Genomic DNA, 23,084 nt, shown 5'->3' with positions numbered 1-23,084 from the left:
CAGTCGACCTCTAGTCTGGTGCGCATTCGTGCAGGCAATGAATGGAAGACTGCTTTTTACTCATAATGCCCTTTGGCTTGTCTAATGCTCCTTCAGTCTTCCATGCATCAACAAAGTGTTTCAGGACATGCTGGGACAGGGCGTAGTGGTCTATATAGACAACATTTTGGTCTATTCTGCTGACCGCGTCCAGCATGTCTCGTTTTTCAGGTCTGTGCTGAGAAGACTGTTGAAGCATGATCTATATGTAAACAGGAGAAATGCTTGTTTTTCCAGCGGTCCAAGTCCTTGTTGGGCTATCTCATCTCCACGGAGGGAGTGGAGATGGAGGAGCAAAGTGTCAGCGCAGTCAGGTCATGGGCCATCCCCAACTCTGTGAAAGCAGTCCAGCGATTCCTGGGGTTCGTCAACTATTTCCAGAGGTTCATCCGGGGCTTCAGCACAGTAGTCGCTCCTCTTACCTCCCTGCTAAGAGGAGGTCAGCAGCTTAATTGAACGGTGGAGGCAGAGAGGGCGTTCGAGACGCCGAAGGCACGTTTCACCCCTGCTCCCGTGTTGGCACATCCCGACCCCTCACTCCCCTTCATCGTCGAGGTGGATGCCTCCGAAGTAGGAATTGGGGCAGTGCTGTCCCAGCGTACCGGAACCCCTCCAAAGCTGCGGCCCTGCGCTGTCTACTCTAAGCAGCTGAGCTGCCCAGAGGAATGACGACGTAGGGGACCGGGAATTCTTGGTGGTCAAGAAGGCTTTGAAGGCATGGAGGCACTGGCTGGAGGGGTCCAAACACACTTTCCTGGTGTGGACGGACCACCGCAACCTGGAGTACATCAGGACAGCAACGAGGCTAAACAGGTTCCAATTCACGATTTCCTATAGGCCAGGCTTGCCTCTATGATGCAGAGGAGAGGCAGGGAGAGGAGACCCTCATCATCCCTCCGTTCCGCATAATCGCGCCAGTGGTATGGGACGTGGACGCTGACATATGGCAGGCTCTGTGTACGGAACCCGCACCTGCACAGTGCCCAGAGAACCGCTCCTACGTGCCCACAGGTGTGCGGGACCACATCCTTTCCTGGGCGCACACGCGCCTGTGTCCTCGGATAGGCTGTACCATCGCCTGCCTAACGGAGAAGTACTGGTGGCCCACCCTGGCTAGGGATGTCCGGGGTTATGTCTCTTCCTGCTCCATCTGAGCTCTGTCTACCCTGTTCTCACCTCTCAGTGGACTTTGTCCCTCCCAGGGAAACACCACCATTTGTGTCATTGTGGACCGTTTTTCCTAAGCTTGACGCCTCCTTCCTCTGCCTGGGCTTCCGTCGGCCATGCAAACCGCAGAGGCTCTTTTTACGCACGTCTTCCGGCACTATGGGATCCTGGAGGATATTGTGTAAGATCGTGGCCCTCACGGTGAACAGAGGAAGGCATATGGAAGGCATTCATGGAATGCCTAGGGGTCACAGTCAGTCTCACCTCCGGGAATCGGCCTCTACTAGGATTTGAGCAGGTTCCTGTGGTGTTACTGTCAGGATCGGCTTGGCGGATTTTCTACCTTGGGCGGAGTACGCGCAGAATTCCCTCCGTCACTCCTCCACTAACCTCACACCCCAACACACACTGGAAAAGAATCAGCCGGCCCTGGCACCTTGGCATCCGAGCCAGACCGAAGTCCTGAGGAGGGTTAATGAGGTAACGTACCGTTTACAACTCCCTGTGGATTACCGCATTAACCTGACCTTTCATGTGTCTCTCCTCAGGCCAGTGGTGCCTGGTCACCTTGCTGAGGCTGGACCCAATGATGCCCTGCCTCCTCCTCTGGACACTGAGGGAGGTCCGGCGTACTCAGTCCGGGAGGTTCTGGATTCCAAGCGTCCGGCGTCTCTAGTACCTCAATGACTGGCAGGGGTACAGCCCAGAGGAGTGGTGCTGGGTTCCTGCGTTGGACATTCTGGACGCTTCGCTGACTAGGGATTTTTACCGTTGGCGCCAAGACCGACCCGCACTGCGACCCTGTGGTCGTCCCACTACTGGTGGGGCGTGTCAGCGGAGGGCTACTGTCACGGACCCCCCGGCACTGATGCTCATTCTGTTCCCCAGTTCCGGAGGTCTACGTCACCGGCTTTCTAGGCTTCACTGAATGGGATTCATTACCATCAACTCCAGACTGTCTTGTCTGATTACACACACCTGGTTCCCATTTCCCCTGATTAGTATGTTATATATGTTCCCTCTGTCTTTGTCGGTTATTGTTCCCATGTTCGTTGGTCGTGTGAGTGCCCATGCATTGGTGCAGCTGTTATGCTGCTTGCTTTATATATTGTGTACCATGGGTATCGTCCAAATCTTTTATACCAGATTTTTTTCTAAGAGTGTAGGCTACCCATTGCATAAACATGACCTTACTGATGTAAAACTGCACAGTCCTGACATATAGCTCACTCACACTCAACACAGTTTCAGTTTGCAATTTACAGCCATTGTTGAGGAAATAAAGTAATTATACCCTATTTCTTATTGTTAGGTACTGGTCATGAAGTCACTTCATAAAGGGTTCAAAGACACTCCATGTATTACTTTCTTTGTCCACACTGAGCTTTGAAATTGAGGGACTTATCACTAGACTTGGGCGCTATCCAGATTGTCATACGTTCCTACTGACCTTGTGCCATATTCAGTAATACTGGCACTGAACACAAGGGAAGTTTGTTTTTTTCAAACCCCACTGAGCCTTTGTAATACGAAGGTTAGCAATGCTTACAAGTACATGTAAAATCCAATAGAGAATGATAGCGAAATGCTCACGAGCACTACATGTTATACAGTCTCAAATATTAGACAGCAAGGCTCTTGATCCAGGAGAAGATTCTCTGCTGTTACCAAGCACAACTTGATTTTGTAAGAAGCTAACCACTTAGCTAGATAACTAAAGAGCTAATAAATTAGCTAAATTATCTGACAGGTAAAATGTACAACGCGATCTTCGGTATTTCCTAATGTATTGCACAAGTTGACTGCAGGTATTTACTTAAAGGGATACTTTGGTATTTTGCCAATGAGGCCATTTATCTACTTCCCCAGAGTCAGATGAACTTGTGGATACCATTTTTATGTCTCTGTGTCCAGTATGAAGAAAGTAATTACAATTTTTTGTGTTTCATTATTTAATTTTTTTGCCCTATTTCTCCCCAATTTCATAATATCCAATTGGTAGTTAGTCTTGTACTATCGCTGCAACTCCCATACAGACTTGGGAGAGCTGTGCGTCCTCCAAAACACGACCCCGCCAAGCCGCATTGCTTCTTGACACCCTCCCCTAAACCCGGACGACTTTGGGCCAATTATGTGCCACCTCATGGGTCTCCCAGTTGCAGACGGCTGCGACACAGCCTAGGATCTAATCAGTATGAAGTTAGTTTCTCAAGCAAATTCTAACAAACCTTAGCACAATGACTGGAAGTCTATGGGTATCTGCTAATCCTGAAGTAGCCTTTAAAAAGTAGCTGCAAATATTAAAATTAATAAAACAACAACTTCAAAGAAATAGTGCAACGGTATTGAGGGTAATGAAAAACCATCCAGTGGCTATTTCCAAATACCCTGGTATAGGTATATACGGTACAGTGCCTTGCGAAAGTATTCGGCCCCCTTGAACTTTGCGACCTAATTTTGCACGCCCAATTCTTCAGTTTTTTATTTGTTAAAAAAGTTTGAAATATCCAATAAATGTCGTTCCACTTCATGATTGTGTCCCACTTGTTGTTGATTCTTCACAAAAAAATACAGTTTTATATCTTTATGTTTGAAGCCTGAAATGTGGCAAAAGGTCGCAAAGTTCAAGGGGGCCGAATACTTTCGCAAGGCACTGTATACCACCCAAGCCTACTTATCATGCTGCGTATCACATTAGTTCTCTCAAGAGCCTGTTTATATCATTTTTGGATTGCCTCTGCTTATGCACAGATAGGTTTGCCTGTCGCTAAAGTTGAGAGAAGTCTTCCGTCTGAGCCTTTCAAGAGTTAAATTCAGAGACCCGCTAGCAGACAGACAGCTGGCTGAGGGAAATGTTCATCTTAACTTCCTTGATGCTTTGGTGACTAATACCACATTATCCATCAGCTGTTTACAAGTGTGGAGCAATTAAAAGACTGAATTAAAACCCTATTTTGTTACTTCTTAATTAAGGTTTTCCTGGATGTGTTAAACTTTAATCTTAGCCTGCCTTGTGCCATTTCTCTAATCCCACCATCTCATTAGCTTTATCCCTTGTTTTTTAATCACACTTCCATTCTAGCTAGAGAAATGGTACTCAAATCTGGATCGAAGTACTGAAAGATTTAGAGATGTCTGTAATCTTGTCTAATGTCCATTGGTGGCACTCATGGTTTCCTGTCTTTATGCTATAGCGTAGCCGATGTGGAATAACTACTCCGTTAGCGATGCGCTAAACTTATGCAAGTGATGTCATCCGCCCTGAGACCGAGAAGTATTGTTTCCCCAGACCTAGAAATGCTTTTGTTTTAGGTCAGTGGTATTGATGGTGCTTCTTTGTTGCGTGTTCGTGCCCAGCTTGGGGCAGACAGGGACCGAAGCTATACTGTTACACTAACACCATGATAAACGTGTGGTTTGACTTACAGATGTAGAAGGAGTAATATTTCTTTACATGATTAACTTAAGTATTCCACAACATAGTAGGGCTGACCACATTTAATCGATGGGTCGATTGTTTAGTCGACAGCCTGTTGGTCGACCAACATTCCTTTAGCCGAACAGTAGCAGAAAAATATACAGTATCAGTCAAAAGTTTGGACACACCTACTCATTCAAGGGTTTTTATTTTATTTTTTTTAAACAATTTTCTACATTGTAGAATAATAGTGAAAGACATCAAAACTATGAAATAACACACAGGGAATCATGTAGTAAGCAAAAAAGTGTTAAACAAATCAAAATATATTTTATATTTGATATTCTCCAAAGTAGCCACCCTTTGCCTTGATGATAGCGTTGCACACTCTTGGCATTCTCTCAACCGCTTCATGAGGAATGCCTTTGCAACAGTCTTGAAGGAGTTCCTGTTGGCAGCTTTTCTTTCACTCTGCGGTCCAACTCATCCCAAACCATCTCAATTGGGTTGAGGTCGGGTGATTGTGGAGGCCAAGTCATCTGATGCCTCACTCCATCATACTCCTTCTTGGTCAAATAGCCCTTACACAGCCTGGAGGTGTGTTTTGGGTCATTGTCCTGTTGAAAAACAAATGATAGCCCCACTACAGCAAACCAGAAGTGTGCCTTGAATTCTAAATAAATCACCCGCAGTCACCAGCAAAGCACCCCCACACCATCACACCTCCTCCTCCATGCGTCATGGTGGGAATCACACATGTGGAGGTCATCCGTTCACCTACTTTGCGTCTCACAAAGACACGGCAGTTGGAACCAAAAATCTCAGATTTGGACTCGTCAGACCAAAGGACAGATTTCCACCTGTCTAATGTCCATTGCTCGTGTTTCTTGGCCCGAGCAAGTCTCTTATTATTATTGGTGTACTTTAGTAGTGGTTTCTTTGCAGCAATTCAACCAGGCATGAAGGCCTGATTGACGTAGTCTCCTCTGACCACCTGATGTTGAGGTGTCTTTTACTTGCCCTCTGTGAAGCATTTATTTGGGCTGCAATCTGAGGTGCAGTTAACTCTAATGAACCTATCCTCTGCAGCATAGTTAACTCTGGGTCTTCCTTTCCTGTGGCGGTCCTCATGAGAGCCAGTTTCATCATAGCGCTTGATGGTTTTTGCGACTGCACTTGAAGAAACTTTCATAGTTCTTGAAGTTTTCTGGATTGACTGACCTTCATGTCTTAAAGTAATGATGGACTGTATTTTTTGGCTTATTTGAGCTGTTCTTGCCATAATATTGCCTTGGTCTTTTACCAAATGGGGCTATCTTCTGTATACCACCCCTACCTTGTCACAGCACAACTGATTGGCTCAAACCCATTAAGAAGGAAAGAAATTCCACAAATTAACTTTTAACAAGGCACACCTGTGGTTCTGAAACACATCAGTGCGCAGTTGAATTGGCACCTTTTCCTAGACCATGTTGCTATGTGCATAAAAGCAAAGTTAACCAGCATATTGGTGTTGAGAACAATGCGGCGGAGGCTGCAGCAGAATGAGGAGACGAGAACACAGCCCTTACCTTATTGGCTAGGAAAAGTGAGCAGAGAGGAATACCCAATTTAATTAGGTCTATAATCAATAGCCTAACTGTTAAATGTGCTTGGCTTTATGAATCATCCATATATATCTATAGAAATAAGACAGATACTGCTTCTGTTGCCTGTTTGATTGTCAAGTAAACCATTTCTAGTAAACATGTCAATTAAACAATTTCACACATTTTAAATCTTTGCTTTGCTTTAATAAATGCTTTACACTTTTTCCCCCATTAGAACAGCTTCTGGTATTATTTATAATTTATTTAGTGTTGTTTACACTGTTCCAAATTGTCCGAAAAATTATATTTATAATAATAATAACACTCCTTGTCTTTTTATCCTTCTTCTTATTTTTTTAACTATGATGATCATCAGTATCATAATAAATAATGTCATTATCATTAGTAGGCTTAATACAGCAGCCTTGTGTAACCACCATTTAAAAAAAAAAACTTTATTTAACTAGGCAAGTTAGTTAAGAACAAATTCTTATTTTCAATGACGGCCTAGGAACAGTGGGTTAACTGCCTGTTCAGGCATTGAGCTGTAGGCCTAAGTGCATCCTCTTTAGTCTTACAACTGTAATTTAGGCATATATTAAGCCTATATTTCAACACTTATATAGGGTACTGGATCAATAAATCATTCATTCGTTCATGTCATCACACAGCATACGAGTCATTCATAATTGGAAATGCAGTAAAGCTTTTTCATTTTAAAATAAAATAAAGCGACCTTTGAATAATTTGCTTAAACATTAAATAAACCGTTCCATTCCGGAAATTGCATTCACGAATGATTGCGACTGTTTAGTCTTTGCTGTAATAAAGACTTGACAAAAAAACATTACAACAGACTCTCTGGTACGCTTGTAATTTATTTTGTGTTGTTTACATTTTTCCAAACGGTCAGAAAAAATGATATTGTGATCTAACAGCACCTGTTTGGCACACATAATATACACGCAGCTCCTTACCTTACTTTTCTTGATCTCCAGTATTTTCCACAACGACTAAGATTTATTCCACACATCTGACTTCCCCTTTACCTCATGAGCAACCAGTAGCCTAAACGTTCCCCCTTTTCGGGTTTATTTGTCACGTCCTCTGCATCCATTTTGCTGTTACGGTGTTTGGAGTTTGTTATAACCAATTTATTAATGTGTTTATGATATCCTATAGGTCAGGCCACATTGGTCTCATGATGCTTTCATTATGTTATGGAAAGAGATCAAGATTTGAGGGAATATGGAATGTTTTCCTAAACAAATAATGTATTTTGGGAAACAGATATTTGCCGTCAGAAATGGCTGTGATAAACACTGGTGGTCGGACTCCCTCTAGTCATCTGTGTGTCTTAATGATTTAATCAAACAATGTGCTTAAAGCATCAGACAAGCTCAGTGAATATAGTTGATTTGATTAAAACTAGGGTTGCACGTTTTGGGGAATATTCAGAGGTGGAAACTTTCCATGGGAATATATGGGAATTAACGGAAATATATGCAAATTAATATGAATACCATTTAAATGTAGATGTTTTTTGCATTGGATATTTGCATTACCATATCATATGGAGACATAAACATAAACCATTTACCTTATCATAAATAGACATAATTGCAAAAGATTAAATCCTTCCAATAGAACTAAAAAAACAATTTAGTTACGAATTGAACTTTAATTAAATGAGTTGACACTACACATGGGATGATTTCACTGAACAACAAAAGAAAGGGAATATTGAATGATCCCCAATGATCCATCGCATCTCCCAAAAACGTTTTCAACATACATTTATAAAATGATAGTCTAGAAACTAAAGCTTTGTTTGTCTTCCTCTCAGGCTTCCATGTCTTCTCCCTGGACCTTCTCAATGTCCACCTCTTGAACATCAGACTCTGATGAATCTTCACTGTCACTTTCCAACCTTGTTGAGGATGGCTCATTGTCAGGCTCAAAAACTTCAAATTTGCCCAGATGGCCACCAATTTTTCAACCTTTGTATTGGTCAGCTTGTTGCGTGCTTTGGTGTGTGTGTTCCCAAACAAGGACTAGTTGCGCTCTGAGGTGGCTGATGTTGGTGGGATTTGGAGGATAATGGAGGCAACAGGGGAAACAACCTCAGATCCACAAAGTCCCTTCCACCAGGTGTCTGATGAGATATGTTGGCACGACTGCCATATTGCATCTCCATCCCAAAGCCCTTGCTTAGAAGTGTACTTCGCCAGACTGCCAAGAACCTTGCCCTCATCCAGGCCAAGGTGGCCAGACACGGTAGTGATAACACCATAGGCCTTGTTGATCTCTCACCAGACAGGATGCTCTTGCCAGCATACTTGGGGTCCAACATGTACGCTGCGGTGTGTATGGGCTTCAGGCAGAAGTATTCAAGCTCTTTGATGTATTTCAGAACTGCAGTTTCCTCTGCTTGGAGCAACAGTGAAGTGGGCAGGGCAGTACGGATTTCTTCTCTTACATCTGCAAGCAGAGTCTGAACATCAGACAGGATGGCATTGTCTCCCTAAATCCATGCAATGGCAACTTCAATAGGTTTCAGGAGTTTCAGGCTGCTTACCACTCTCTATCAAAATACATAATCCAGGAGGATCCTCTTGATGGGGCTGTCCATATCGGCAGACTGTGATATGGCCATTTCTTGGAGAGACTCCTTCCCCTCCAGGAGACTGTCAAACATGATGACAACACCACCCCATTGGGTGTTACTGGGCAGCTTCAATGTGGTGCTCTTATTCTTCTCACTTTGCTTGGTGAGGTAGATTGCTGCTATAACTTGATGACCATTCACACACCTAACTATTTCCTTGGCTCTCTTGCAGAGTGCATGCATTGTTTTCAGTGCCATGATGTCCTTGAGGAGCAGATTCAATGCATGAGCAGCACAGTCAATGGGTGTGATGTGTGAGTAGGACTCCTCCACTTTAGACCAAGCAGCCTTCATGTTTGCAGCGTTGTCTGTCACCAGTGCAAATACCTTCTGTGGTCCAAGGTCATTGATGACTGCCTTCATCCCATCTGCAATGTAGAGACCAGTGTGTCTGTTGTCCCTTGTGTCTGCTCTTGTAGAATAGTGGTTGACGGGTGGAGATGATGTAGCTAATTATTCCTTGCCCACGAACATTTGACCACCCATCAGAGATGATTGCAATACAGTCTGCTTTCACTATGATTTGCTTGACTTTCACTTGAACTCTGTTGAACTCTGCATCCAGCAAATGAGTAGATAAAGCATGTCTGGTTGGAGGGGTGTATGCTGGGCAAAGGACATTCAGATCCCTTCCAATACTGTGAGCATCAGAGGTGATCCAGTTGCATACACAGCTCTAGCAAGACATTCATCAGCATTTCTCTGACTACGTTCCTCTATTGAGTTAAAAAAAAAACAACTTCTGATTCCAGGAGGACCATGAGCTGTTGCTGTCGATAAGGTGTCTGATTCATCATTTGCACCTCAAATAGAAGTAGAGGGACTTTTGTCTGAGGTTGCTTGTTGTGAGCGCTTAGGGAGCTTTATGCACTTTGCCAGATGATTCTGCATCTTTGTTGCATTCTTCACATATGATTTGACACAGTATTTGCAAATGTACACAGCTTTTCCTTCTACATTAGCTGCAGTGAAATGTCTCCACACATCAGATAGTGCCAGTGGCATTTTCCCATAAAGATTACAAATACAATTCCATGTACAGATAAATAGTTACGCAGTTAGATTAAGCAATTCCTTTGTAAGATAAATGTTTTTAAATTAAACCTGTATGGAAACAGGTGAATTGACACTCAGTTAGCAGGCTCAAGCAAGTTAAAACCCACATGGTAGCAGGAATTGTTAACAAGTTAGAAACGATCTAAACACACTGCTTGTAGGCTACTATTTACTAGTTAACAAAACAATGTCATTTAAAATATACCCTTACCCAGTATTGTAATCAAAACCAGAAAGCATATAGTCCTTGGCTCAGACAGTGCTGGCTCAATAGCATCTCATTAGTCTGCATGATCCTGAGAATCAGTAGTACATGAGATGGAAGAGTGCACTGCACATGTGATGGAAGAATGCACTGTGCATGCAGAGGGTTGCGATTCCATTGAATTGGGGAAAGTTTAACCAAAATATGGCACAAGACCTAGAAATGCCTTGTGTATCCCACAAAAAAGGTTCATTGTTATAAACTAACTGTTTTGATGAATTAAATAAATTCCCCAAATTCCTGCGCTTAATTTCCCATGGAAAATTCCAGAAATTTCCCGGAAAGGTTCCGACCCTTTGCAACCCTAATTAAAACACGTAGGATGTTTGGAAAAATATGTTTTAAAACAGACGACTCTTGGTCGACCATTATGTTTTGGAGTCGCCCTACAACATAGATTATTGTAACGATGTGTGCCGAGTGTCGGGAAGCAACTTCAGGGAGTGAGTGTTTTAATAAATAAATGAAACAAACACGTAACAAAAACAATGCGCCGACATGACCCAGGAACAGATACAGTAACGCCTAGGGAAGGAACCAAAGGGAGTTTTGTTTTTTATTTATCCTTTATTTAACCAAGTAGGCCATTTGAGAACAAGTTCTCATTTACAACTGTGACCTGGCCAAGATAAAGCAAAGGAGTGAAACAAAAACAACAGAGTTACACATGGGATAAACAAACATACAGTGAATAACACAATAGAACAATCTATGTACAGTGTGTGCAAATGTAGTAAGAGTAGGGAGGCAAGGCAATAAATAAGGTTACGGAGGTAAGGCAATATTGGCGAAATAATTACAATTTTGCATTAACACTGGAGTGATAGATGTGCAAGTAGAGATACTGGGGTGCAAAAGAGCAAGTAAAATAAATAACAATATGGGGATGAGGTAGTTGGGTGGGCTATTTACAGATGGGCTGTGTATAGGTGCGGTGATCGGTAAGCTGCTCTGACAGCTGATGCTTAAAGTTAGTGAGGGAGATAAGTCTCCAGCTTCAGTGATTTTTGCAATTTGTTCCAGTCATTGGCAGCAGAGAACTGGAAGGAAATGCGGCCAAAGGAGGTGTTGGCTTTGAGGATGATTTTAGAAAGAGAGGGTCCAGATTGTCCAGCCTAGCTGATTTGTAGGAGTCCAGATTTTGCAGCTCTTTCTGAACATCAGCTAACTGGATTTGGGAGAAGGAGAAGCGTGGGGGGGTTCGGGCAAGTTGCTGCGGGGAGTGCAGAGCTGTTGGCCAGGGTAGGGTAGCCAGGTGGAAAGCATGGTCAGCCGTAGAAAGATGCTTATTGAAATTCTCTATCTTCAATTTATCGGCGGTGACAGCGTTTCCTAGCCTCAGTGCAGTGGGCAACTGGGAGGAGTGCTCTTATTCTCCATGGACTTTACAGTGTCCCAAACCTATTGGAATTAGTGCTACAGGATGCAAATGTCTGTTTGAGTGACATATATAGGGAAGGCAATCAGGGAAGTGATTGAGTCCAGGTGAGTCTGATGACGCGCAGGTGCTCGTAACGATGGTGACAGGTGTGCACCATAAAGAGCAGGCTGGTGGCCTAGAGACCGGCGAGGGAGCACACGTGATAGTACACCCTTCCCGACATTCCGCAGGACGCCGACCAAAATGACGATCCCGGGGATCAGGAGTGGAATGGTCACCTATGCTGAGGCGCGGGAAACCTGTTTGTCCAGCTGAGACGCAGGAGCATGGCGACCTAGAACGCCGGAGTGAGAGCATATGTGACGGTACCCCCTCCCCGGTGCGTTCGGCTCCATCCGCAGGACGCCAACTAAAGGGACAATCTCGGGGATCAGAAGCGGACCGGTCACCCCTGCTGATGCGCGGGAACCTGTCGCCGGCTGGGGCACGGGAACCTGACAGACCGGTTGAGACAGAGTAGCCTGGCGATCCAGCTGAGGCATGAGAGCCTGACGAGCCAATGGAAGCAGGGGAGCCTGGCGATCCAGCTGAGGCATGAGAGCCTGACGAGCCAATGGAAGCAGGGGAGCCTGGCGATCCGGCGAAGGCATGAAAGCCAGACTAGCTGGCTGAGGCAGGGGAGCCTGGCGATCCGGCTGAGTCATGAGAGCCTGTAGAGGCTCCCGGACCCGACATCATTCCTACCAAAACAAAAAATAAATATAAAAAAAACACTCCCTGATGCTTCCCTTTGGTGAGGTGTTATTCTGTAACGATGTGCACTGAGAGTCAGGAAGCAAGTTCAGGGAGCGAGTGTATTAATAAATAAATGAAACAAACATGTAACACAGACATGACCCAGGAATGGAAACAATAACCCCTGGGGAAGGAACCAAAGGGAGTGACATATATAGGGAAGGTAATCAGGGAAGTGATGGAGTCCAGGTGAGGCTGATGACGCACAGGTGCGCATAACGATGGTGACAGGTGTGCGCCATAATGAGCAGGCTGGTGACCTTGAGACCGGAGAGGGGGCACACGTGACAATTATCCTCAATGAGACTATGAGATTATAATTGTGCCGCTGGCTACTTCAGTCCTGTAAGAGAATGAGCTCTGCACACCTCCCAATCCCAAATGGAATATTATGGTTGCATGATTCACTTTTTATATCTAGAGTCTTTTATGTGCACATTCTCCTTCTATGGATAGATAGGCCTACCTGGAAATACTTTTGAAGTAGGATAACCAGACCGGCAAATGTAGCCTATTCTAAGACATCAAAAGGCTTAAATTCAGATGTTAGTAGGAAGTCAGTATATTGTTATCAAGTTGGCTAAAATGGCCAGACATCGTAGTTGTCTGTTGTTCGTAAAGTATTATTACTGTATACTATATGCTTTACTTGTTTCACTTTTTTGAACTGTGTGACCAACCTAAATATTATAGCATTTTCTTATTACTTACTTACACTATATATACAAAAGTATGTGGACACGCCTTCAAGTTAGTGGATTCCGCTATTTCATGAACACCCATTGCTGATAGGTGTTTAAGATCGAGCACCCAGACATGCAATCTCCATAGACAAACATTGGCAGGAGAATGGCCTTACTGAAGAGCTTAGTGACTTTCAACGTGGCACCATCATATGATGCCACCTTTCCAACAAGTCAGTTTGTCACATTTCTGCCCTGCTAGAGCTGCCGCAGTCAACTGGAAGTGCTGTTATTGTGAAGTGAAATGAGTTTCCATGGACGAGCAGCCGCACACAAGCCTAAGATCAAGTAGTAGATCTGGAGTAGTGTACAGCTCGCCACCATTGGACTCTGGAGCAGTGGAAACATGTTCTCTGGAGTGATTAATCACGCTTCATCATCTGGCAGTCCGACGGACGAATTTGGGTTTGGCAGATGCCAGGAGAACGCTACCTGCCCGAATGCATAGTGCCAACTGTAATGTTTGGTGGTGGAGGAATAATGGTCTGGGGATGTTTTTCATGGTTCGGGCTAGGCCCTTTAGTTCCATTGAAGGGAAATCTTAACGCTACAACATACAATGACATTCTAGTCGTTTCTGTGCTTCTGACTTTGTGGCAATAGTTTTGGCAAGGCCCTTTCCTGTTCCAGCATGACAATTCCCCTGTGCACAAAGCGAGGTCCATACAGAAATGGTTTGTCGAGATCGGTGCGGAAGTACTGGCCTCCACAGAGTCCTGACCTCAGCCCCATCGGACACCTTTGGGATTAATTGGAACGCTGACTGCGAGCCAGGCCTAATCGCCCAACATCAGTGCCCGACCTCACTAATTAATGTTCCAACATCCAGCAATGTTCCAACATCTCGTGGAAAGCCTACCCATATTAATGCCCATGATTTTGGCATGAGATGTTCAACGAGCAGGTGTCCACATATTTTTGGTTATCTAGTGTAGCTCCTGTCTGGCTCAGTTGGTAGAGCATGGCACTTGCAACACCAGTGTTGTGGATTTGATTCCCACGGGGGACAGATATAAACATTTATGCACTCAGTACTGTAAGTTTCTGTGGATAAGAGCATCTGCTACATTACGTAAATGTAAGATAACAACAACTAACCATTTGGGAAACACTTGTCATAAAATAACTAAATTACATAAAGGGTTGTAATAAGTACTGCATTACCATCACTGGGGTAGAAGTAGTTGTCAAAGTCATATTCCCCATATCTTCAAAGACAACAGCTGAAGCAGAAGAAAACTTGGAGCGGACACCCTTTGCCCCCTGATAATAGAGCTACATTATGTGGCTGTTATCTGAAAGATAATTGAGCTCTCTAAGAATGTCAGCTATTTTTAATCATGAGGGGCGGAACTTCTGTTTAAGAGTACAAATCAGATTATTCTCAGAGAGCGAGTGGTCACCTTCACATGACAAAGCTCATCTGTCTCGCTCTCTCTCTCTCTTTCTCTACCCCTCTAATGAAATTGTTGTCACGTTCCCTGTACTCTCCCTCTCCCTTTCTCTCTCTCTCTGCTGTCTTCCGCTATGCCGCAGGGCTCTCTTGCTGATGTAATTTATTCTATGTCTTTGCTAGCATCAGGGAGAGCCTCCTAAAGTGAACGTTTTTCATGCAGACAGCTCCTGAGAGAGGCTCTGCTCAACTCTGCTATTACAATGAGGACACATCGCTTTTGACGTAAAAAGCACTTAGTGATTGCAGCCAGAGCCTAATTGAAGCAACCACAATAGCCGTCAGTGCAGAAGAAAATTATATGTGACATTGTTGGATATTCGTTTTGTGGCCAGTAATTGCCACTGTGTCGCAGGATGGTGACTTCAACAACATTGGGGAGGTTTTGGATTTTGCAAGGGGTAGGCAAGAGTGTGATGGGTAGGGTACATGTGTGAGTGTGTAATAGGCAGGCTGTGTTCACCCACTATAGGTAATATGTCATGCTGGTCTTGGGATGTGCACATCAGAAGACTGCTGACTTCATGTTTCTGTTAATTTATTGTTTCAGGATTGCATTCCATTACCATGACCACAGAAAAGGGATTGCCCATGGAGATGAAGAGTACCATGGAGGGTGATGTCAGGAGGACCAATCAGGTTGGAGAGCTGCAAGACTCACAGTCGTGTATCATTTTGCACTTCACATCTAATCATTTAGCATTTGCATTTAAACCTACAAAACACAGTATATCATAAAATGGAGCAAATCTTTGAATATTATGCAGTTTGCATTGTATCGTATGCCTTTTGTGGTTATTACATGAATGTCCACATCGTATAGCCTACTGTTTTGAGATTTCATACATTGGCTTGGTTACTAAGTCAATAATTTGTGGTTTATGACGTCTTATTTGAAACTTTTCACTTATCCTAAGGATCATGACAGTAAGACGTCAGATGACCATCATGGGGACATGGATGACAGCTCAGAGAAGACCCCCAGCAAAGCATCAAAATCCCCCCAGAAATCTTCCAAACGCCCCAAAACCGTTCCTGTCAAAATCTCCCTACTTGACGGCTCAGAGTATGAAACTGGAGTAGAGGTATTTACTATATGGGATTTCAAATCTTGTTTTATTTAACAATGTTTTGGTCCCCTTTTTTGTAACAAAGTTGAAATCAGACAGGGAGATAGAGAGTTTAGGGGCAAAGACAGGACTAGACCAGATTTCAATTCTGTGAAAGAAATGATTTTAGGCGGCATCTTAGCATGTTTGGTAACACTTCAAGAGTAAGGATAGTGCCAGTTCCAAAGCAATCTGTCCCTTGTAGTGTTCAAATGCTAAATCCAACATGCTGAATTGTAGACATTAACAAGTTATATCCAAGTTGCTGCAAACACACCTCTATCTATGTGCACTGCCTGGAGCTCATTAGCTTCTTGCAAAAGTTATAGTTATTTTTTTAACCTTTATTTAACTAGGCAAATCAGTTAAGAATGACAGCCTAGGAACAGTGGGTTAACTGCCTGTTCAAGGGCAGAATGACAGATTTGTACCTTGTCAGCTTGGGGGTTTGAACTTGCAAATGGTTGCTAGTCCACCGCTCTAACCACTAGGCTACCCTGCCGCCCCCATATGCAGACAATGTCGAATTAACAATGGTTTAATAATCCAACATGGGAAGGCAATAGACAGGTAAAGGCAGGCATGGGTCAATAATCCAGAGGTGGGGGAAAGGTACAGATCGGCAGGCAGGCTCAGGATCAGGCAGAACGGTCAGGCAGGCGGGCTCAGAGTCAGGGCAGGCAAGGATCAAAACCAGGAGGGTGAGAAAAAGAGAGACTGGGAAAAGCAGGGGCTGAGATAAAAATGCTGGTTGACTTGAAAAACAAGACGAACTGGCAACAGACAAGCAGAGAACACAGGCATAAATACACAGGGGATAATGGGGAGGATGGGCGACACCTTGGAGGGGGGTGGAGACAATCACAAATACTTTTTCTTAATTAGTGATACTTATGTATAGGATGAGTAAGAGAGTTCTGATTTTACTTGAACACAAGGTTCACTAAGACAGGATGTGTTTTCTGAGGCTTCTACTTACAGCCCTCCCATATCAATGGACCTCTTGATTCAGTGTCCTATTCCTCTCTCTCTCACACACATACACTCACACTCACACACACACACACTAGGGTTGAATATTTTACAAATGTTCCATCCCAAGAATAAGTCAGAATAAGTCACTTTTCTTCTGGGTAACCTGGTATTTCCCGCCAAAAACAGAAGTGTCATTCAATAGCATAAAAATAAATATACTTATGTCTGGATTTGATTAGAGCTTTGATCAGCATGAAAATTCAAATCTGATGCGACCTGAGCCCGATGACCCATATATTAAATACATTTTATGATCTCTACATTAACAACATTTAATGAGCCCAAGCGAGAAAAAGCCCAAATGATTGTGCCATTATCCAATACATTCTGTATATGATAAATCTACTGCACATTACACAAAACAGAAAAACATAAAAGCCCATAGATGTAGCTAGCTATATGCTCTCTTGGGTAAATAAATTAATCAAGCTCCAGTAGGCTAATATTTTTAAGTGTGAACTGTATTACTGTACTGTATTCTATTATACTCTAATACAGTGCATTCGGAAAGTATTCAGACCCCTTGACTTTTCCCCCCAAAAAATGTTACGTTACTTTTTATGTTACTTAAAAAAAAAAGTTTTTTAGAATTGTCTTGCAAATAAATCAAAATATATATACAGTACCATTACTTTGGGCTCCCAAGTGGCACAGTGGTCTAAGACACTGCATCTCAGTGCTAGACGCGTTGCTACAGACCAACCTGGTTTCAATCCAGACAGTATCACAAACGGCTGTGATTGGATGTCCCATAGGGCGGCGCACAATTGGCCCAGCGTCGTCTGAGTTTGGCCGTTGTAGGCCGTTATTGTAAATAAGAATTTGTTTTTAACTGACTTGCCTAGTTAAATATATAAAATAGTATACAATTTGACACACCTTCTCATTCCAGGGTTTTTCTTAATTTTTTTACTATTTTCTACATAGTATAATAATAGTGAAGACATCAAAAATATGAAATAACACATATGGAATCATGTAGTAACCAAAAAAGTGTTAAACAAATCAAAATATATTTTCACTTTGCCTTAATGACAGCTTTGCACACTCTTGACATTCTTTTTAATTTGTGGAATTTCTTAATTTCTTAATGCATTTGAGCCCATCAGTTGTGTTGTAACAAGGTAGAGAGAGTATACAGAAGATAGCCCTATTTGGTAAAATACCAAGTCCATATTATGGCAAGAACAGCTCAAATAAGCCAAGAGAAACAACAGCCCATCATTACTTTAAGACATGTAGGTCAGTCAAGAACTTTGAAAGTTTCTTCAAGTGCAGTTGCAAAAACCATCAAGTGCTATGAGGAAACTGGCTCTCATAAGGACTGCCACAGGAAAAGAAGACCCAAAGTTACCTCTGCTGCAGAGGATAAGTTCATTAGAGTTAACTGCACCTCAGATTGCAACCCAAATAAATGCTTTACAGAGTTCAAGTAACAGACATATCTCAACATCAACTGTTCAGAGGAGACTGCGTGATCTGGCCTTCATGGTTGAATTGCTGCAAAGAAACCACTACTAAAGGACACCAATAATAAGAAGAGACTTTCTTGGGCCAAGAAACACGAGCAATGAACATTAGACCGGTGGAAATCTGTCCTTTGGTCTACAAATTTGAGATCTTTGGTTCCAACTGCCGTTTCTTTGTGAGATGCAGAGCAGGTGAACGGATGATCTCAGCATGTGTGGTTTTCACCGTGAAGCATGGAGGAGGAGGTGTGAGGGTGTTGGGGTGCTTTGCTGGTGACACTGTCAGTGATTTATTTAGAATTCAAGATACACTTAACCATCATGGAAACCACAGCATTCTGGGACTATGATTTGTTTTTCAACAGGAAAATGACCCAAAACACACTTCCAGGCTATGTAAGGGCTATTTGACCAAAAAGGAGAGTGATGGAGTGCTGCATCAGATGACCTGGTCTCCACAATCACCTGACCTCAACCCAATTGAGATGGTTTGGGATCATTTGGACCTCAGAGTGAAGGAAAAGAAGCCAACAAGGGCTCAGCATATGTGGGAACTCCTTCAAGACTGTTGGAAAATCATTCCTCATTAAGCTGGTTGAGAGAATGCCAAGAGTGTGCAAAGCTGTCAGCAAGGCAAAGGGTGGCTACTTTGAAGAATATAAAATATAAAATGTATTTTGATTTGTTTAACACTTTTTTGGTTACTACATGATTCCCTATGTGTTACTTCATAGTTTTGATGTCTTCACTTTTATTCTACAATGTAGAAAATATAAAAAAATAAAGAAAATCCTTGAATGAGTAGGTATGTCCAAACTTTTGACTGATATGGTATATACTGAAATATTACATTTACATAAGTATTCAGACCCTCTACTTTAAGGGGGGGCAAAGTACGGACCGCGGGCACTTCAATCCGGCCCGCGAGACATAATTATTATTATTTTCTCCCCAATCGAGCCAAAAAGTTTGCCCACCCCTGATCTACTAGTACTTTGTTGAAGCACCTTTGGCAGTGATTACATCCTCTAGTCGTCTTGGGTATGACACTACAAGCTTGGCACACCTGTATTTGGGGAGTTTCTCCCATTCTTCTCTACAGATCCTCTCAAGTTCTGTCAGGTTGGATGGGGAGCGTTGCTGCACAGATAATTTCAGGTCTCTCCAGAGATGGTCGATCGGGTTCTCTCTCTACTTTGCACCGCTCATCTTTCCCTCGATGCTGACTAGTCTCCCAGTACCTGCCACTGAAAAACATCCCCACAGCATGATGCTGCCACCACCATGCTTCACCGTAGGGATGGTGCCAGGTTTCCTCCAGACGTGACACTTGGCATTCAGGCCAAATAGTTCAATCTTGGTTTCATCAGACCAGAGAATCTTGTTTCTCATGATCTGAGAGTCCTTTAGGTGCCTTTTGGGAAACTCCAAGTGGGCTGTCATGTGCCGTGTACTGAGCAGTGGCTTCCACCTGGCCACTCTAGCATAAAGGCCTGATTGGTTCTCCTATAGGGACATCCTCAAAACTCATTTGGAAACCTTTATTTAACTAGGCAAGTCAGTTAAGAACAAATTCTTATTTACAATGACGGCCTAGGAACTGTGAACCGCCTTGTTCAGGGGCAGAACGACAGATTTGTGCCTTGTCAACTTGCAACCTTTCGGTTACTAGCCCAATGCTCTAACCACTAGGCTACCCCAGGGTGTAATGTGTAATGATGTACGATGAAGAACTGTGCCTTAATGGTATACACCAACAAGAAATCCACACCACTTTCTTATTGATCTTTGGTGCTTAACATTGCTGATATTGATTAAGTACAGTGCATTTACCTTGTTAAATCTCTAACCTCAAGCCATACAATTGATACAATAATTATTAGACCGGCCTGCCTGCCTTTTCTCATTCCAACCAGTTTCTCTTCTTAACAGACACAGACCACACATCATAGACAGATGAAGCAACTGTTGATCAGGCCAGTTCAAGGAATTGGGCCGTTCCACAACTAGAGTGTGCCTTTTGCGTTCCTTTGATATTTTTAGAAATTGTGCACCAATATTAGATTTTAAAAGCCTGTTATATTAAATGAACTGCACTTTAATATGAACCACAAGTAAAATGAAATAAATCCGATTTTTAATATGAATTAACACTTGCTAATGTGCCAAAAATGTGCATTTTGATATGTCACTCGTCATGTTATTCCGACTTCTAGGATTTAAACCCACTTTACACCAACATTTCTCCAAGTTTTCACCATCACTAACCAAGTTTCCATCCAACCATTTCATTTGGATGAATTACCTGACGCATAAAACCGACTGGGGTGATGGAAAGAGGAAATGTCGGTGCAATTTCCTAAATGTCGACAGACAATTTGTTAGTTCACATGGTGAGATCTTTTTGTGTCGGTAAAATGTATGGTTTGGGAAATGGTGGTGGAAAACGGCATTATGCGCAAATATTGGTAGAACAATCATCATATCGAAGTAAACTTGGAGTCACGCGATGATACTGTATGTTGTGTTGTCCTCCCACCACGACTTGGGAAAGCATGCAGTTTATTAGGCTACAGATGACATAAGTTATGAATAACTTCACAGGGTGGTGAAAGTAATTGATGCTCCTATCCAATAAATATTGAGGGTCTTATTCAGGTGACATGATAATTGATACTCAGCTACCGTTTGACAAGTAAAAATGACCTCACTCTTATCCAAAATAATCTCATCATATAGGCTAGCCTACCCGCACTGTAGCCTATCTGGAAGCTATAGGCTGGAGATCACATGCCAAGACCAGAGCTGGCACATTTGTTATTTAACTAGTGATGGGGGAAGAAATCGATACAGTTACATATCACAATAATAATATGATTATTTTTGTGCTAGTTGGCTGTACAAAACTCCTGTATTTTTCCTTAATAGCTTGTTTCCCATCTTCTTTTTAAATAGGGAACCAATTTGTTTTCAGCACTTTTATTTACCATGTTAAAATGAGAGTTCAGTTCAGGTTACACTGTTGACCTTAAAGTAGTTTTGTCATGGCTCTCTCTTGTCCCTCTGCAACAGACATATGGTGAGTAATATGTTTGGAACATTGAATCGCAATAAAATCACAGTATCGAATCGCAATACATATAGAATCTTGAGAATTGTGAGAATCGCAATACATACCATATTGGCACCAAAGTATCGTGATAATATCGTATCGGGAGGTCTCCGGCAATTCTCAGCCCGATATTTAACACACCATTTTTTATTACAAAACCATCAGTAAAGTTGAAAATGCTTTTGATTTTTATTCTGTACATGAAAAGTGCCTTTTATGTGCACTACATCATCCCGCACAGTTTTTATCCGCAACATGTCAGTTCGATGAAAACACAATTGGGTGGGAAAATGTACATCTTTTCTTTATCAGGATTTTTGAAGATGATTATTTATTTCATGTGATTAGTGATTAATTGATTAGTGATTAACCCTGTTATGTGAACAGAACTGTCGTTTTAATATGTTGAAATTCCTTTTTAAAATATTTCTTTCAAAAGAAACATTGAAATAATAGTCAAATCTTAGTGTAAAGGCAAGTGGTTCTATTCTTTGGACATTTTCTGGGGTTTTGTGGTGGAACACTGAGCGTGTCGAGCATAACAAACCAACCCTGTTACCTAAAGATACAGTAGATAGGCGAGATTCTTTTCTTACATTTACATTTTTTTGTAAAGCTTGCATTCATTTGCACACAACAAGCTTCCATTCACCCTGTCACAACAGGATTCATGGCTGATTTAAGATGAAAACATCAACCCTGTTATGGTCAACTCTGTTACTTTCATTGGCACCTACTTGGCATTTACTACAGTAGTTGAGATGTGATAACATGTTTCTTATGAAGTTGAACATGTGCTCTTTATGACAGAATCTTAAAATTAGGTGAAATAATTGTATTAATTTGTTAAACCCAAATGACAGTCCCCAAAAGGCACTCTACTAGTGGAACAACGCAGGTACAGTAGGAAGGCTATGATAACTTGGGCCGTAGCCAATCAAAACTGGTTACCATCACCACACACTACTCCTTTTGCTCTCGAAGTATACAAGATAAACCCATTTTTTATTATAGTAATTTAATTAAGAAGACAATAAAATGTGAATAAATATATGCTTAACTGGATATTAATTTCCCACCACATTTCTTGAATTAATGAATGTTTATAAAAGAGAAGGAGTTTTGCCTAAACTTGAAAAGGCCTGTTTTTAATATTCTATTCTATACTGTTGTCCAGTATCGCCTTTCTTACTTGATCAATCTTATCACTACTTAACTCAACACTCTCTCTGAGACTAGCTATTAGCCCATACCGAGATACTGTCTCCCTTCATCGTGTTTGCATGGACCATACAGTCTCTAAAATGGATTTCCAGGATTACGCCAAATGGCTTCTAATGCAATCAGCCCATAGAACTAGTGTGGCAGAAATGTGATTGGAGGCAATTGGGACGGGAGCGAAATCTCATCAACAGCTTAGTTGCAATGCTTGGGGGGACCACCTAAAATGTGTATTGCAATTTAATTTAGTTAGAAAATCCAATACGCTCCAAAATTTCTCAGCAGCCACTACGTTAATCGCTCCCTCACTCGCTCGTGGTTGCTGTATTTTGCCAGACTGGTACCACAGCATTTCTTTGATTAAAGGCCAGGTTATGTTTAATGTTTCATTAATATTTAATTTATGTTTCATTAATAATTTTGCAAGGTAATGGCTACTGTACCAGTTTTCTTTAAAGGAGTGTAACAAAGCCATGTGCCCCACCATTCACAAGACAGAGCACAGACAAAAAGAAAAGGAACCTATTACTTCTGTTTCCATGGTAACAGCTGCTTGGTTGCACT

General features: G+C 42.4%; 1 protein-coding gene across 5 annotated transcripts in view; it reads left to right on the top strand.

Moving 5' to 3' along the window:
* The window catches only part of LOC118361005 (protein 4.1-like), a 105,532-nt gene that overhangs the window by 16,650 nt on the left and 65,798 nt on the right, over positions 1–23,084 (top strand). For all 5 annotated transcript variants that reach the window (XM_052482728.1, XM_052482726.1, XM_052482725.1 and 2 more), the window contains exons 2-3: positions 15,125–15,213; positions 15,492–15,659. In XM_052482728.1, the coding sequence (XP_052338688.1) occupies positions 15,142–15,213; positions 15,492–15,659 (240 nt within the window). In that variant the 5' untranslated portion in view covers positions 15,125–15,141. The remainder of the gene's footprint in view (positions 1–15,124; positions 15,214–15,491; positions 15,660–23,084) is intronic.

Source organism: Oncorhynchus keta, chromosome 28 (assembly GCF_023373465.1).
Source record: "Oncorhynchus keta strain PuntledgeMale-10-30-2019 chromosome 28, Oket_V2, whole genome shotgun sequence".
NCBI lineage: Eukaryota > Metazoa > Chordata > Actinopteri > Salmoniformes > Salmonidae > Oncorhynchus > Oncorhynchus keta.
This window is presented reverse-complemented; position numbering and strand designations above follow the sequence as displayed.